This window comes from Drosophila rhopaloa, unplaced genomic scaffold (genome assembly GCF_018152115.1).
Source record: "Drosophila rhopaloa isolate 14029-0021.01 unplaced genomic scaffold, ASM1815211v1 contig_155, whole genome shotgun sequence".
NCBI lineage: Eukaryota > Metazoa > Arthropoda > Insecta > Diptera > Drosophilidae > Drosophila > Drosophila rhopaloa.
Genome location: NW_025335034.1, coordinates 6681477 through 6697163, shown reverse-complemented (window position 1 = coordinate 6697163; position 15687 = coordinate 6681477). Strand labels below are relative to the sequence as shown.

The 15687-nt window shown below is 40.3% G+C and overlaps 5 protein-coding genes across 5 annotated transcripts; 2 read left to right on the top strand and 3 right to left on the bottom strand.

Moving 5' to 3' along the window:
* Window positions 1-1328: 1328 nt before the first annotated feature.
* LOC108047679 (E3 ubiquitin-protein ligase TM129) lies at window positions 1329-2765 on the top strand. The gene is made up of 2 exons (XM_017127967.1): window positions 1329-2071; window positions 2126-2765. The coding sequence occupies exons 1-2, from the start codon at window positions 1439-1441 to the stop codon at window positions 2720-2722; spliced, it is 1230 nt and encodes a 409-aa protein (XP_016983456.1). The 5' UTR covers window positions 1329-1438; the 3' UTR covers window positions 2723-2765.
* LOC108047680 lies at window positions 2745-6056 on the bottom strand. Its single transcript, XM_017127968.2, has 2 exons — window positions 5318-6056; window positions 2745-3343 (listed from the first exon to the last, which is right to left on the bottom strand). Exons 1-2 carry the CDS (start codon window positions 5522-5524, stop codon window positions 3200-3202), a joined length of 351 nt encoding a protein of 116 aa, XP_016983457.1. The 5' UTR covers window positions 5525-6056; the 3' UTR covers window positions 2745-3199.
* LOC108047681 lies at window positions 5843-6349 on the top strand. Its single transcript, XM_017127969.2, has 2 exons — window positions 5843-6100; window positions 6173-6349. Exons 1-2 carry the CDS (start codon window positions 5843-5845, stop codon window positions 6221-6223), a joined length of 309 nt encoding a protein of 102 aa, XP_016983458.2. The 3' UTR covers window positions 6224-6349.
* Window positions 6350-7836: 1487 nt separating this feature from the next.
* LOC108047683 (E3 ubiquitin-protein ligase MARCHF5) lies at window positions 7837-9788 on the bottom strand. Its single transcript, XM_017127972.2, has 4 exons — window positions 9592-9788; window positions 9021-9531; window positions 8767-8963; window positions 7837-8710 (listed from the first exon to the last, which is right to left on the bottom strand). The coding sequence occupies exons 2-4, from the start codon at window positions 9525-9527 to the stop codon at window positions 8275-8277; spliced, it is 1140 nt and encodes a 379-aa protein (XP_016983461.1). The 5' UTR covers window positions 9528-9531; window positions 9592-9788; the 3' UTR covers window positions 7837-8274.
* Window positions 9789-13774: 3986 nt separating this feature from the next.
* LOC108047675 (Golgi to ER traffic protein 4 homolog) lies at window positions 13775-15292 on the bottom strand. The gene is made up of 3 exons (XM_017127963.2): window positions 15010-15292; window positions 14713-14947; window positions 13775-14650 (listed from the first exon to the last, which is right to left on the bottom strand). Exons 1-3 carry the CDS (start codon window positions 15159-15161, stop codon window positions 14018-14020), a joined length of 1020 nt encoding a protein of 339 aa, XP_016983452.1. The 5' UTR covers window positions 15162-15292; the 3' UTR covers window positions 13775-14017.
* Window positions 15293-15687: the final 395 nt, after the last annotated feature.

Here is a 15687-nt window from a genome sequence, read left to right as displayed (position 1 = left end):
CCACTTTTTTGAAGTCGGTAGTCACGATTTCTCAAAAACTATTGCACCGATAAAATTCTGCTTTTGCACACTTCTTTTAGACATAATTCTCTTGTCCTTAACGGAGGGTTTTTTAAATTTTTAATTACAACTCATTTTATAAGCCAAAATATGGCCAAAATATGGCCAAAATTTACGTAAAAAATTACACTTTTTATGAAAAGAGCTACAAAAAATTCAATTTTTAATTTAAAAAAAAAATGGCTCGTAGAGGACAGGCGAGACACATACACTATCAGAATAATTTTGGTTTTTTGATTTCAGATAAAAATTGACGGAGATATTTTGCCTACCGCAAGGACACAATTTTTTATGAGGTCAAGTTCAAGCCTGTCTCAACGGCTCAATTTTAAAAAATTTTGGTTAAAATTTTTACACTATGTTGGTCAAATCATAAACATTAATGTACAATAAATGAAATTTGTGAAATTGTCGTAAGATCTTTTAAAAAAATTCACGAAAATAGGCTTTTTTTCGTGCTCCAAGACCCGGATAACCCCTTAAGTAACCCTAACAACAAAAAGGCTAAGTTCAAGCCAAACAAAATCCGACTTTTAATTCAGGTTAATTGGCATATTTACGTTCGTCTACAAAAACTTGGGGAAAAAAACATTAAGGCTCCTGATTGAATCTGCGGTTGAACCAATATTTTTGTTTGGGAACAACATTATAGCCGACTTTCTAAGGCTTTTAAAAAACAATGCTAGAGCGATTTCATCCCAGCAGAAGCTAAAAAACTTTTCTATTTTTATAACCATTTTAGGTTGCTGTTATTCATTTTATTTATAAGAGTTACAGGAATTACAATAGAAAAAAATGAAATATTTAAAAAAAAATGTGTTTGTCCTTGCTTTTGAAATTTTTTGAACTTTTAATCATAAAGCAAAACATAATATTGATATACGTTTCCGGTTTTGCATTTCCAAATTAAACTAATTATATTTCATTTCTAGGAATTTGAACTCCTTATGTTGGATTTCTAGGATAAGATTCTAAAATAATTATATTTCTTAAAATGCGTCGGCCTTATTTTTCATGTTAACGACATTGGATACATGCTGTCGCTATAATAGAGCTGCAAATTAAAGTACAAATAGGCGTACATTTTTACATTAAGCCATCTGGCTTGTGTTTTATATTTTAAAATGGCATTCTAACTTTATGCGTTGACATCATTTTTAAATTTGATAGCTTGTAAATCGAAAGCGCGATTTCATCGGGGTTGTTTGAGAACATCGATGCTGGCAGGGGTAGTGCGCAATCGATAGTGCAATCGATGGTTTCTCAGCAGCTGCAACAACAACAGCACGGCACATCAAGAATAACAACAGCGGGCAAATATTTTATTGGGCACCTCGGGCAGCTTGTTTTCGTCAAATCCACCAAAATTATTCGCAACATGGACGAGTCGGAACTGCTATTTAATCTCTTCTACTTCCTGCTGTGCATGGTTATTATCTACCCCCCGGAAGAGTTCCAGCGTCTGGGCTTCACTATTGAGCAGTTGTTCGCTCGGTTTCTGGGCGAGGAATACCTAGACTTTGTGGGATACCACCTGCGTCGCACCTCCCTGAACCTCTTCGTGCACTCCTGCCTGCCGTTCTCCTACTTTCTCATCCACAGGCTCAAGTTCTCCGTCTTCGCCACCCAGGAGCCTCTGGAGGATTCCGATCTTGACCCAGATTTCCCGATGCCCCAGGAGGCGGTGGCGTTCAAAACGCTTACGTGGAAGACCGCTCAGCGGTTTAGCGTGCTGGCCGTTCTGGCCGTGCCCGCCCTCATCTTCAACTGGCATCAGCAGAACTGGCGCCGCCACCCGATATGCAAGACCCTCTCCAAGTACTCCAACTCGCCGGGCAGCTATAGTGCCGTGGCCAGCGACATTGGCACCGAGTTCCGGCGGCCAGAAATTTACAAAAAGAAGTTGAACTCTATCAGCACTGTGATTGCCACGCAGAACTGGATAATCAAGACCACTATGTACAACGTCCATTTCGCTCATCAGAGCAACACATCCCTCAGCGTGGCTAAGGTCAGTTAAGCACGGTTCTCCGATCGGTGGATAAATAAAATATCTTCTTTGCAGGCGGAGACCTACAATATATCTCATCACGACCAGAACGACACTCTGCAGATGATCAGCATTATTGTGCGACCAATGCGACAGGGCGTAAGCGACTTTCACATACGAATTAACGCCTTGGAGTTTAGGAACCTAGAGGACCGTGTCCGGCGACCCATCTCCATTCCCTCCAACATCCAGTTTCACCGCAATGTCATCGACCGTTTTGTGGACGTGTTCAAGTCGCAAGTCGCTTTAAACCCCATCTTTCTGGCGGAAGCCTCTACGGATAAGTGTTTTGCCTGCATGCTGAACGAACCAAACACCAAGATCCACAAACAGTGTGCCGACTTGGATCGCAATGGCGCTCCCCTTGCCGAAGGAGCGTGCTGCTCCAACTGCTACTGCCGCCCCATGTGGTGCGTGGAGTGCCTTGCGCGGTGGTTCGCCGCTCGCCAAACCGACGTGGACCGCGAGGTGTGGCTGGAGCAAAAGTGCACTTGCCCCATGTGTCGGGCCAAGTTTTGTGTGCTCGATGTCAGCTACATCAGACCACCAGTCGACATAAGAGCCCCATCCCAGTATCGCGGAGCCGATCACGAGGCTGACGATACCACGTGATTGACGACTGTTAAAGTAACAATTAAACGACTCTTAAATCGAACGTGGTTCTTTATTGGTCTGATTTAAATATTCACTAAAGTTAGGCGTACATTTTCTATAGCTATATATTTTAAATTATGCATATTAATTAGTGCAATTATCACGTTTTAATACTTTAAAAATCTAAGCAATCTTAATTTTACTTACGTACAATTGATCTAAGCATAGAGAGAGAAAGTTATCATGTGCGAAATAAGCCTTACTAAACATTAAATCAAGGTTAATCAAACCGCGCGAAGTGCATTCGTCTTCCCTGCACTGCATAGCCCCAAGTAGTTCGATAAGTCCTCTGTGTTCCCCTCCTTTCTCTTTCTCATCCTCTCAATCTGATAAAATAAAGCGTCATGCTAAGTTATATACATATGCATGATAATTGTGTACATTATAAGGAAAGTACGTATTCATACAGCCGTGTGCTTGACAAGGCGCCATTATCTATAAATTCGTCTCGTAAAAACTTTTATAGCTCTCCGCTTGGTCACGTTGACTTCTCGCCTGGGTGCCTGGTGTCGTCATCGATCCTGCCGTTGCTACGGCGGCGGACTTGGACAAGCCGCTGGAAGGAGTTCGGCTCGAGACCTAAAACAAAAGAGTTTTCTACTAGTTATAGTCAATAATTTAATATGAAAAAAATGCATTTTTATTTCTGAAATAAATATTATATGCAAGTTATGATTTTCTATCCGGCAGATAGGCAAACCTATTTCCTACTTCAAGAATTACCCCCTTGTTCCCCTTTGTTTCCATCACCATAAATAAAACAGCAACGTCAAGTTCAATGCTCAGACGACACTAACTCTGCAACAAAGTAATCGATCGTTTGGCAACTGAATTTACGTTGCGCCATTTGATCAGCAAACGAGAAAGAAAGCTAGCTTCATTTAACAAAGTTATATATCCTTAAGTTTATAAAAAAATTTGAGAGTCAAAATTGAGAGTCAATTGGCCATTTCATTCCAAAGAAAGCTACAGTACAATTGGTCTAGTCGGTCGTAAAATCTTATCGGACATTTTTCGATTTATATAGACACGAACGAAATCAGAATACGTAAAGCAATTTCGGGCATTTTATATTTTACGTCCGCATTATGTAATATTACAAAAGGTTGAAAGGCATTCGACATAAATTATTCATGATAAATATTAAATATCTGGTTAATGCTCTCAATATTTTAACTTATAATAAATTCGTTCCAATATTCCTTCCGTAAGAAAAATTTTTTTAAATTTGTAGAACAAATTTACCGATTTAAGGCAGGCTTGGTCTTCTCATATTCATTTCCTTTCCCTTTTTAATATGACTCCTGGGTGTCTTTGTTGATATTATATGTATATACATATATTTCAAAATAATGGCGAATTTCGGACACAATTCTCTCTGGAGTCGCCCTCGTCATCCCGTGAAGTAAAAGTTTTCTAGAAAGGTGGGTTTGTCGGTCGTGTCAGGCTTACATTAAGGTTAACATATAAATATACATACGTATGAAGTGATAAACGTATAGTACATATATCGATATTGCTTTTGTTTACATATTGTTTTTCGGTTCGCCGTTTTGTTGTTTTTTTGGTCCTTGGAAGAACGAAAAAAACAAAATGAGAGTTCTACGTTTTTAAATTCGCTTTATGGGTTTTTATGAGGTTTATTGCCTGTTTTACAATTATACAACTCTTTTAAGATAAGTTCATTTTGAATACGACGGAGTTAGGTTTACTACGTCTTTTCAAAAGCGTTCGTTTGGGTGAACATTTTTAATTTCGCAATTTTCAAACCAAAACGTTTAAAATATCAAAACGCTAAAAAGTCCCTTTACAATCTAATCTTATCATCACTGAGGTTTTCTTTACATATGTATAAATCTTTGCAATAATTCTCATCAAAAGGCAAATATTAGTGTTTTGACTGGGATATCACACATAAGGTTAAAGGAATAAGTAGTAACAAGGATTCTGATTTGTAAGAGCTTCAATATAATATAATAAAAATATTTTAGTCTCATAAATACTATCTGTACAAAATTAAAAAAAATGTTAACAAATGTATCCTGATTATCCAGAGGAAATATCTATCTACCGCCCTGACTTCCTGCCCGATTCTTAATATTATATATTTCTGTACAAGTGTTTTCCGTGCCCCTGAAGTGACAATAAGCTAAACAATATCGCACCTATAAATATGTACACACATATGTATGTATTAATTTTTACTGACACCCAGTATCATTTGTATACACAAGCACGAATCTTAAAAATTCTCCGATGCACTTGAAAGTAGGATAACTCTGGCCCTATCACAACTTCCGTTTCGTAAACAAGCACTTCCGCTCTTCCCGCAGATTCCTGGGATAGATTTCTTACTTTTCGTCGTAACTGACGACACACTGCGGTGTTTAACGCACCAACTAACCAGAATTGGTGTCGATTAGCTATCGCAGATAGCTCACAGAAATCACCCACAAATCACGAACCCCATTCGCAACATGGGCTGCTCACTTGGTATTTGTTAGATATGGGGTGTACTGGTACGATAATGAAAGTGCTAAAGCTGGGCCGCACCTTTTCGCTGTCCTTCGGGGATCCTGCGTCGAAGAGCTTGCCGTCGACGGCATCCCGCTTCTTGTTCTTCGACCGGAAGCGCCCAGACCGGGAAATGGAGAAGTTGCGCCACTGGTGGCCGTACTCGCACCGCTTCTCCTCCTCGCTGAGCACACTGTCCAGGTAGTGGATCGTCGGCTCGTGGGCGGCTGTCATAGTGTTGCTCATGATTCCAAAAGATAGTGAATCGATTGGTACGGATACGACCTCTGCTCTTATTTTTGGTCGTTGTGGCTGGAGCTGGTGTTTCCGATATGGCTGTTGTGATAACGTCGAGCACAGGGCGATAGCCGAACTCGCACTTCCACCGGCACAGATGTCTTTTGTTTTTGTTGTTGTTTCTGTTTTTGTTTTTGTTTTTGTTTTGACTGCGTTCGTGGCGGGCCAGGGCCAAACCGAATCCAATGCCGCCGCTCGTGGTTCCCGTGGAGCGTGTGGTCTGCGACTGCGGCCAAGTTCCCGGTGCTGCTGCTACCAACAAACAAAATGACAGCCAGCAACCAACCACTCGACGCCGGCGTTAAGTTGACGCCGACTCCAGCGACTGCAGCGCTTCGTCTTCGACTTCGTCACAAAGAACCAACGCAGCCCGTTGGAGTCGAGGAGGCGAAGAGGGAAGCCAGTGAAAACTCTGCGCCGCCAGCTCCAGACCGTGTGACTTTGCTCCTGAAGGCCCAAACAGGTGAACCAGGCCCACACAACCGCAACCGCCGAGCACACCTACACATACATATACACATGTATGTAAGTATTACCACCAGTGTTGACCGAATCCACCTATTTATGAGAATTTCTTTTTTATTCACAATATGGTAGATTAAAAAAAATAAGGTAATAATTAACGGTGGAAATAAGGTGGACCGCTGAAATCACTAAGATAAATTTTGAAATCAATCCAAAAATATATTCAGAAATATAAAACTGAAATGCAGCGAATAAGTTGAAATTGTTCTATGGTAAAAATAATATATTTCCATTGAAAATGAAACTTTTTTTTTTAAATGTTTATTTTACATAAAGAGGATTATTAATAAAAAATGTGTTAATTAATTGAGTTTTATATAATTTTGTTATAATTACATATAATTTTGTTCTGGAGGTGTGTAAACATGGTTAGCTTTTAACTCCATTATTGCTTAAAACAGCTTACATTTACAGATTTCATCATAGTTACAACTTTTATATTGTTTTCGGGACTAAAATTAGTTTTACTTTGAAGGTATGAACACATATTTGGCGCTTGTGATACATTTCAAAAGAATAACCATGCAGACAACTTTATAAAATAAATTTTCAAAGTCGTATCCTTTTTAAATAAAAATAAATTTATAATACAATTATCTCGCAGCCAGTTTAAAACAACACAAGACAATATTAAAATTACTTAAAGTCACCGCAATATGTACTGTTATTTAAATTCCTACTGCCAAACTTCAATTAATCAGTAAACAAAATGTTGTTTACGAACACGAGGCTTTTGAAAGAACCGTTTGAAAATGTTTCTTAGTTATGAGGGCAAACCATTTCTTAAAAATTAGCTGACCGATTTATGGCCAAAAGCTAAGGCGGCATCACAAGTCACCGGTATTATAGTTCCGCCTGTGTATGTAAAGAGTAAGCGTTGTGTATTGGCTTATTCCAACTTGTACCAACTTCGTGAACTTTTTCAATACCCTGACCAATATTTAAACTGACTACACAGATAAGTCTGACAAAATTCATAAATAATTTTTAAATTTTCTAACATTAACAAAATTTAAAGTAAAACTTCATTGAACTAAGTAACTGGTTTCTCCAGTTTAATTAAAACCGTGTTTCGCGCTTTTGTTTTGACAAATTTAACAGCTCCCTTAAAGGGCATCGGAAAGTCATTACTGCGGAGTGTTGATCGTTCATCGTATTTTAGCGTATCTCCCAAATGCACACACGTATCTTACGTTATACCTATAGCTATACCTGTGCTCCCGATGATAAGCGCAAATAGACAAAACAAACACACAACCTGCTAACAATTATAAATGATTAGATCGCTTTTTGGAGCATTCGCTTGAGACAGTTCTTTAACAGTATATTTTGTCTCTGCTGTATAGGCACCAAACTGAAAACTGTTCAACATAATGATTCTTTGGATCGTTAAAAGCCAAGTCAATGTAAGCTTTGAGATGTACATATATGTATGAATCAGGGACTGCTCGAATGCAAATAAAGACACCTTTAGGTAAAATATAAGCTTTATTGTCAGGCGGTCAGTCATTTTCGCAGTGACTCAGCAACGCAAGACTTACTAGTAGCCAGTAAACGCATTATTTACACTTTCTTGCTTCTGTTCCTTTGGGGCTAACATCATCAAACTAACCCGACGAAAAATGATTCGGATGGCTTTTATCTAATCTGTCATCCTAATCACAAACGTCCAAAAGCGCAGAGAAAGTGCAGTATTTTGGGCCCGAGAGTACAAATAATTTGGAAACTACAGTGTGTTCATGGTTATAACTCACCCCCAGTAGAGGGTTTTGCTTTTATTTACAGAGGCAACTTCTTAATTTACAAAAAGGGAAACGTATAAATTCAAGAGTGTGGAAGCATATACACATATAAATCCATTATATACTATATCGATATTATATCTAAGCAAGGACATGGCGGATTTTGGTTGAATTGTTAACAAAATAATTGCCAATTGTAGTTGGCGTCTAGTTTCAATATACATTTATTTTCCGGCCATACACATAGTGTATTTAACAATAAATTTAGCTTGGTTACTTGCAAACAGTTGCCAGCTTTCAGCCTCCCAAAGTCAATTTAGTGGGCTTGTGTTGTGTCCTTGCAAGTGTGAGAGGTAAAACAATTAACTTAAAACAATCGATAACTCGTAGAAAACAGTTGGCCCTATAAATTGGATCTGATACCAATTCCTTCTAGACAACGCTTCCGCCACTGTCCCCGCGTGGGCGAGTAATTACTGCATCCATACGCTGTGCCGGGGGCACTGGTCGCTGCTGAGGCTGCGGCTGCGGATCCGGTCGTGCTGCGCCTGCGGGGTTATTATTGTTGCGATGCATAAAGTTGCGTATGTTCTCCTCCGTGTAGTCGACGATTCTACGCTTCTTACGGCGGCCGTATTGTTTCTGCTTCAGGTAAATCTTTAGGATTCCCTTTACCGTTATAAAGGTGAGACCGCCGAGCAGAGTGCGATGCAAGGTATTGTCCACGGAGTCAAAGAGAATTCGTCCCACGATCGACGATATGGTGGGCAGCAGAAGGGCCCCACAGAAAACCCGCGTGGCCGACACGGTGTCGGACAGAGCCGGGGTGGCCGGATTGCTGGTGCTTTGCTGGTCATCGTCCTGGTTTCTGTTTCAGATAAAATATATAAATGGTGATATTCTGGAAGGGGTGTATGCACATACAGGTTTGGATAAATGAGGCTCACAAACGGAAACTTCCGCACCACAGTCCCACGGTTTCGAATCAGACGCAACAGGGCATCCTCCCAGCGAATCAGACGACCAAGCACCAGCCCTACAGGGATCGCTGGTAGCCCGATGAGCAAAACGAGCGGATCACCGGCCTCCATTATGGACATGCCGTGCTCATGGCCCACGATCTATCAATAAAGGGTTTGATTAGCAAGGCAACTAGTTGGTTATTCATAGCGTCTTACCTGTAAGAATGTCACCGCTCCGTATGTGACAGCTGTCCAGTATAGAGACCCCACGAAGAAGCCAGCCGCCAGGAAGGGACTCAGGCGCTTGATGAGATTGTCCATCGCCTCCAGGGCGCCTCCGAACTTGCCCATCTGCGGGAACACAATGATATACTCCGTCTGGCACTGCGGACAGGACACGGAGCGCAAGGCGTTGCCCTTCTGAGTCTTTTCGTCGATCCAGCGGTAGAGGCAGCTCTGGTGCACCCATTTGGTGGTACCACGGCACTGGCAGGGCTTCACCCACGCCGCCAGGCGGTTGTCCTCGTCAGTGGCGAAGCAGATCCAGCAGCACCGCTCCGTCTCCGACCCATCCCCGCCCACCTGCACTGTGGTGGACGAGGAGGCATTTGCGGCTGCTTTATCCGCTGGAGCAGGTGGCACTGTCAGAGTTGGGTGATCCTCTCCTGGTGCAGCTGCAGGTGCCGCATTGTCTGCGGAGGGCACTGCAGCTTCGTCGGCCATTTGGCTGAAATTGTCACACCATTGACTATTTATGTTAATCGGCTGACCCTTCGGCCCTACATACTTTGTTTTTGATCCGTTTTCTGTGCGTTGCTTCGGCCTTTTTTCGACTGAGGTTTTTGCTTTCACTTCTGTACTGAGCGCATATTAACTTTATTTTTATTTGTTCTGGCTCAACGAAAATAAAACGAAACTAAAATAATCTGATATATTCCGCAGAGAACATTCGATGATTTTTTGGTGGGACCAGATCCCAGTTGGTATACTCTGCTGCGCGTTCAGACTTTCGATATCATCGCGTCAGAAATTATATTTGTGGGGGGGTTTCCTTAATCTGTTTCTGATTAAGGGAACTCTTGGGAAGTGACTAGATTTTTTAAATACGTAGACTGGTCGTCCCAAAAAAAAACCCAACAAATCGTAGGGGGAGCGCAATCCTTTGTCGATTATAAGCAATACTGGCAAGAAACTAATGGTATAAACTATCGTTTGACCGTTCAAATTTTCAAAAGAAAATACTTGTTTTTGCGAAAAAATATCATAGTAGTCATGCAATGTTTTGAACCATAAAAACGTAATATAACGCAGTTATAATCCATTCTAGAAAAAACTAAGTGTCTTAAATCACGGTTGACCTCCGCATTTGTAAAATACAAATACTGGTTTTAAAGAAAAAAGGGATAAATTGTTAACGAAATACGTTTAAAGCAAATAGTTTATGCCTGGTAATTTTTTTGAGGTTCTTTTCTTTTACGCTGTTAAAATTTATTTTTTTTAAGACCGTCTGCGACTAATTGACCAAGTCCTTAATACCTTCTAATACCTTTAAGGTACTTTTAACAGTTTTAACTTTTAACAGTTTTTTGATTAACTCAATAACTTAAAAATCCGAATTTTTTTCAGTGGCTAAACACACGTAAGTTATAAAATTTACAAATATTTGATATGGGTCATTATTTCACGCGGATCTAAGAAAAAAACGCATCTGTGTTAATTCAAAGCAAAAACTTCTGATATCAAACATAACACATTCTTGATCAGTATCCAGTATCACTAGGAGAGTCGAATTAGCCATGCCCGCCTGTCCGTCCGTCCGTCCGTCCGTTTTGACACAAACTATTCCCTCAGTTTTAAAGCTACATATTTACTTGAAACTCTACCAAAAGTTGTCTTTCTATTGCAGGTAGTACATATGTAAGTACTACCACTAACCATACAACATATGTACATATGTATGTACTTCGGCAAGCCGAAGTTTATATAGCCTTGCAAATATGTATTACAAATCGACGACAATGAAGCTGTGTCTACTTTGAGCTGCATTTTGCCATCGTTTCTATTAAAGCTATATGATATTGTTATCCGATTTTAATTCCATAATATTTAAATATTAACAAATCCCAAAGAACAAAAAAAAAATTAACAAGAAAGGAAAGCTAACTTCGGGCGGAGCCGAAGTTGATATACCCTTGCAGAATACTCTGTAAATTATATTTTCCAAAATTATTCATATGATGCATTCTTAATACTCATAAAAAATCCCAACTTCGTAACTTTAAAAACACCAAAGTTATGGCATTTCCGATCAATCAGTTATATGGCAGCTATAGGATATAGTCGGTCGATCCTTATGAAGTTTGGTAGGTCGGATTGATTGGCCAAAAATAAAACCCATAGAAAATCCCAACTTCCTAACTTTACAAACACCAAAGTTATGGCATTTCCGATCAATCAGTTATATGGAAGCTATAGGATATAGTCGGCCGATCTTTATAAAATTTGGTACGTCAAATTGAATGGCCAAATACAAAACACATAGAAAATCCCAACTTCCTAACTTTACAAACACCAAAGTTGTGGCATTTCCGATCGTTCAGTTATATGGCAGCTATAGGATATAGTCGGCCGATCCCGGCCGTTCCGACTTATATACTGCGTGCAAAGGAAAGAAGGGTGTGTGCAAAGTTTCAATTCGATAGCTTTAAAACTGAGAGACTAGTTTGCGTAGAAACAGACAGACGGACAGACGGACAGACGGACAGACAGACGGACAGACGGACAGACGGACAGACGGACATGGCTATATCAACTCAGGAGGTGATCCTGATCAAGAATATATATACTTTATAGGGTCGGAGATGTCTCCTTCACTGCGTTGCACACTTTTGACCAAAATTATAATACCCTCTGCAAGGGTATAAAAACAAGAAAGGAAACAAGCTTCGGCAAGCCGAAGTTTATATACCCTTGCAGTTGTCACAAATCTACTACATTTAGATTTCTATGCCTATATTACTAAAACAATGAAGCTATGTCGATTTCGCGCTGCATTTTGCCATCGTTTCTATGGCAGCTAAACCGTAATTCCATAATATTTTAATATTAACTAACCCAAAGAAAAAAAAAATAATTAAAAACAACAAAGTTTTAATTTTTGTTAATTTTTTTTTTCTGATTGTTCCTATGGGAGCTATATGATAAAGTCGCCCGATCCGCCTCCTTCCGACTTATTAATACCTGCAATAGAAAGACAACTTTTGGGAAAGTTTCAAGCAGATGGCTTTAAAACTGAGGGACTAGTTTGAGTAGAAACGGACGGATGGACAGACGGACATGGCTAGATCGACTCTCCTGGTGATCAGATCAAGAACATTTATACTTTATAGGGTCGGATATGTCTCCTTTACTGCGTTGCAAACTTTTGTCTGAAATTATAATACCGTCTGCAAGGGTATAACAATAATAACTTTGTAGTTTTAAATTTTTTTTCTTTTTTGGGATTTGGTAATATTTTATTACTATGGAATTACAGTTTACATTAAAATAAAAGCGGACATCTATATCATATAGCTTCCATAGAAAGATCAAAAAATTAAAAAACAAGAAAGGAAAGCTAACTTCGGGCGGAGCCGAAGTTGATATACCCTTGCAGAATACTCTGTAAATTATATTCTCCAAAATTATTCATATGATGCATTCTTAATACTCATAAAAAATCCCAACTTCCTAACTTTAAACACACCAAAGTTATGGCATTTCCAATCGTTCAGCTATATGGCAGCTATAGGATATAGTCGACCGATCCTTATGAAATTTGGTAGGTCGGATTGATTGGCTAAAAATAAAACCCATAGAAAATCCCAACTTCCTAACTTTACAAACACCAAAGTTATGGTATTTCCGATCAATCAGTTATATGGCAGCTATAGGATATAGTCGGCCGATCCCGTTCCGACATATATACTGCTTGCAAAGGAAATAAGAGTGTGTGCAAAGTTTGAACTCGATAGCTTTAAAACTGAGAGACTAGTTTGCGTAGAAACAGACAGACGGACAGACAGACGGACATGGCTATATCAACTCAGGAGGTGATCCTGATCAAGAATATATATACTTTATAGGATCGGAGATGTCTCCTTCACTGCGTTGCACACTTTTGACCAAAATTATAATACCCTCTGCAAGGGTATAAAAAGGAAAAAATATTTTTATTTTGCTGTTATTCTATTTATTAAAATATTTCTTTAACTATAATAAATTTTTAAATCGGACAACAATATCATATAGCTGCCATAGAAACGATGACAAAATGCAGCGCATTCGACTTAGCTTCATTGTTTTTAATAATATAGGCATAGAAATCGAAATGTAGTCGTTTTGTAATAACTGCAAGGGTATACATATATAATTCCGCTTCCCGAAGTTTGCTTCCATTCTTGTTTGAATTAGTTTCAAGATTTACTAATAATAGGAGTAACAAGAACGACCTGCGCCCTTATATTGTTTGTGATCAATTAATAAATAATCAGATGCTGTTTTTTATAGTTCTAACAAATAAGTTTTAACCGAAAGCATTAATAAATAGCATTGCTAATAAAAATATTTTATACTTAAAAAATAAGAAATGTTTATGGTAAAATATTTTACTATATTTCCAAAAGCGAAATGTTTCTGACAAAATATTTCACTGGATTTTCCAAAAGATTCGCGAATGAAAAATGTATTTCCAAAAAGAAATGTAAAACTTTTTTGCGTAGAAACGGACACTGACGGCCGGAATTTACTACCTAACTGCAATTCCAAACTTTCGACCGAAACTGTAATTCCTTCTAAAAGAATATAAAAAGTTTTCATTTCAACTGTTGATAAAAAAACGTACTTTGTTGTTTATAAATGGCCTATTTCATGTTTAAATTATAATAAAATCACACACCTTTTTGGTTGCAAACGTTCAATAATAAAGCACGTTTTTGGTCATTGTGAAATACATGTTTGTATAATTTCCATCTGAAACACTGTGGAATCTACATTGCATTTATCGCGACTATACGCTTATGTTAAATAATTATGCATACAGTACATTAAAATTATAACAAGAATAGCCCGGTGATTTCGTGGTGAAGAACTTCGTTGACAAAGAGCGATCGAAAAGAGCGGGGGCCACGAGAGCCTTCTTTCGCTGTGCACCCGCCAAAGAACTCTAGTTGATGTTAGTCCAGCTCGTTATTTACGTTTTGACGTCTCTGAGGCGTACCCTGATCCTCTGCGTCCTCTTCATCGAAGCCCGCCATCAGGCGATTGAATATGTCCCCAAACATTCCCCCCAGTCCTGGTGGCCCTGCATGAGCAGTTTCCGGCTGTTCGTCGAAATAGATTACTCCGATCTTGGCCACGTACTTTAGAAATGATGTGTCGCGCTTCAACGATGGGTCGTAAAGCTTACGCAGTGCCCGAAACCCAGCCACACGCTTCGCGTCGATGAGGCGAAACAGGAAGTACAGGAAATTAACCAACGGCTCCTTGAAAGGGAATTCATGCCTGAGCAGCTTGGCATGGTAGCGAGTGTACTCGGTGAACGTTTCCTCGGCTGTCTTGCGGTCCTTGAGCGAGAGCTGCTGCAGCACTGCCTGCACCAGGAACAGATCCACCTCGCCCTGGAAGCCCCTGCTCTGGCTGATCTCGATCAGCACACGCCCGCAGAGGCTGCCGTCCTGGCAGAGCAGATAGTGGTGGCGAGCGGACTCAATGTTGCCTTCGGTCCAGAAAACGTGCGCAATCAACTTGTGCAGCACCGGGTGACCGTACTGTCCGTGCAGGGCAGTGCTCCACTTAATAGTCCGTTGCTGGAAGAGAACAAGTATACAAGTAATGCGACACGTCGCGATTGGAAACGTCAGTAACTCACAATCAAGGTTTCGCGCTCCACTGTTGCGGCGTTGAGGCCACGAATCAAGGCTCCCAGGCGTGGCACCCATAGAAAGTTGTCGGTGTCCTCGGCCTGCGGTCCACGCTTCTCCAACGTGTCCACCAGCAGGAGGCAAAGGTCCGCCGCACTGCTCTCCTGCTCCTTGGCAATCAGCTGCTGTGCTCCGTCAAAGAGCAGATCCAGGCAGTCCTGGTAGCGCTTCTGCGCTGTGTACCTAACCAAAAGCATAAGACATTAGTACACACTATGTCACCGATATCTGTAGGAATACGGTACCGAAAGTACAGAGTCCTGTACATCATGTGCGCCTCGTAGAACTCGCCTCCAGCCAAAGATTGCGACAACTTGGCAAGAACGCGGCTGACTCCGCGTTGCCCAGAGGACACCGCACTGCCGCTGGCGACTGCACTTGTCTCGGCGGCGGCCATTTGACCTGTTTGCTCTGTTGATTTCTACGCTTCAAAGCGACCTTCCCGACGATTTGGAAGCCTAATTTTATAATTTTTTTATATTTACATATACACACATTCCGATAACTGGACTATCGGAAACGATTATGCGCTGATATGGTCTTTACACAGGTGCTTAAAATCGCAACATCGGAGTGATCGCACCCCAGCTATTGCAAAATCAGCTGATTCTCCGAGGAAAGTTATACATCATTAAAGTTATCAATCTTTTGTACTGTCATTATTTTTTGGCTGCAAAGTATTTACCTAATGTTACATTAAAACCACTTCAAGCTACTGTTGAGTGCCACCTCTATAAAATAGATACTCGTCACGCAGAGTGCGCCACTTGTAAGACAACATTTCGCTGTGGCGTCATAGAACCTGATGGCGAAGTCATCTGGTTACCAAATAAAGGAAACATATAGTGAGCAAGTTTGGTTTCCAATTTGTTGTTGCGGTGCAGCACATTTCCCAATTGTGATTTCCGAGCGCTGTTGCTGTT

What these genes read in the sequence shown, in the direction of transcription:
- LOC108047681 (XM_017127969.2), top strand. Translation starts at nt 5,843, where the DNA reads ATGACAGCCAGCAACCAACCACTCGACGCCGGCGTTAAGTTGACGCCG. An exon ending in ACATACATATACACATGTAT is followed by an intron (nt 6,101 to 6,172) that starts GTAAGTATTACC and finishes ACAATATGGTAG; the next exon opens with ATTAAAAAAAATAAGGTAAT.
- LOC108047683 (XM_017127972.2), bottom strand. Translation starts at nt 9,527, where the DNA reads ATGGCCGACGAAGCTGCAGTGCCCTCCGCAGACAATGCGGCACCTGCA. An exon ending in GAGCGGTGACATTCTTACAG is followed by an intron (nt 8,964 to 9,020) that starts GTAAGACGCTAT and finishes CTTTATTGATAG; the next exon opens with ATCGTGGGCCATGAGCACGG. An exon ending in AGCCTCATTTATCCAAACCT is followed by an intron (nt 8,711 to 8,766) that starts GTATGTGCATAC and finishes TATCTGAAACAG; the next exon opens with AAACCAGGACGATGACCAGC.
- LOC108047675 (XM_017127963.2), bottom strand. Translation starts at nt 15,161, where the DNA reads ATGGCCGCCGCCGAGACAAGTGCAGTCGCCAGCGGCAGTGCGGTGTCC. An exon ending in TACAGGACTCTGTACTTTCG is followed by an intron (nt 14,948 to 15,009) that starts GTACCGTATTCC and finishes GCTTTTGGTTAG; the next exon opens with GTACACAGCGCAGAAGCGCT. An exon ending in TGGAGCGCGAAACCTTGATT is followed by an intron (nt 14,651 to 14,712) that starts GTGAGTTACTGA and finishes GTTCTCTTCCAG; the next exon opens with CAACGGACTATTAAGTGGAG.
- LOC108047679 (XM_017127967.1), top strand. Translation starts at nt 1,439, where the DNA reads ATGGACGAGTCGGAACTGCTATTTAATCTCTTCTACTTCCTGCTGTGC. An exon ending in CATCCCTCAGCGTGGCTAAG is followed by an intron (nt 2,072 to 2,125) that starts GTCAGTTAAGCA and finishes TCTTCTTTGCAG; the next exon opens with GCGGAGACCTACAATATATC.
- LOC108047680 (XM_017127968.2), bottom strand. Translation starts at nt 5,524, where the DNA reads ATGAGCAACACTATGACAGCCGCCCACGAGCCGACGATCCACTACCTG. An exon ending in CCCCGAAGGACAGCGAAAAG is followed by an intron (nt 3,344 to 5,317) that starts GTGCGGCCCAGC and finishes CTTTTGTTTTAG; the next exon opens with GTCTCGAGCCGAACTCCTTC.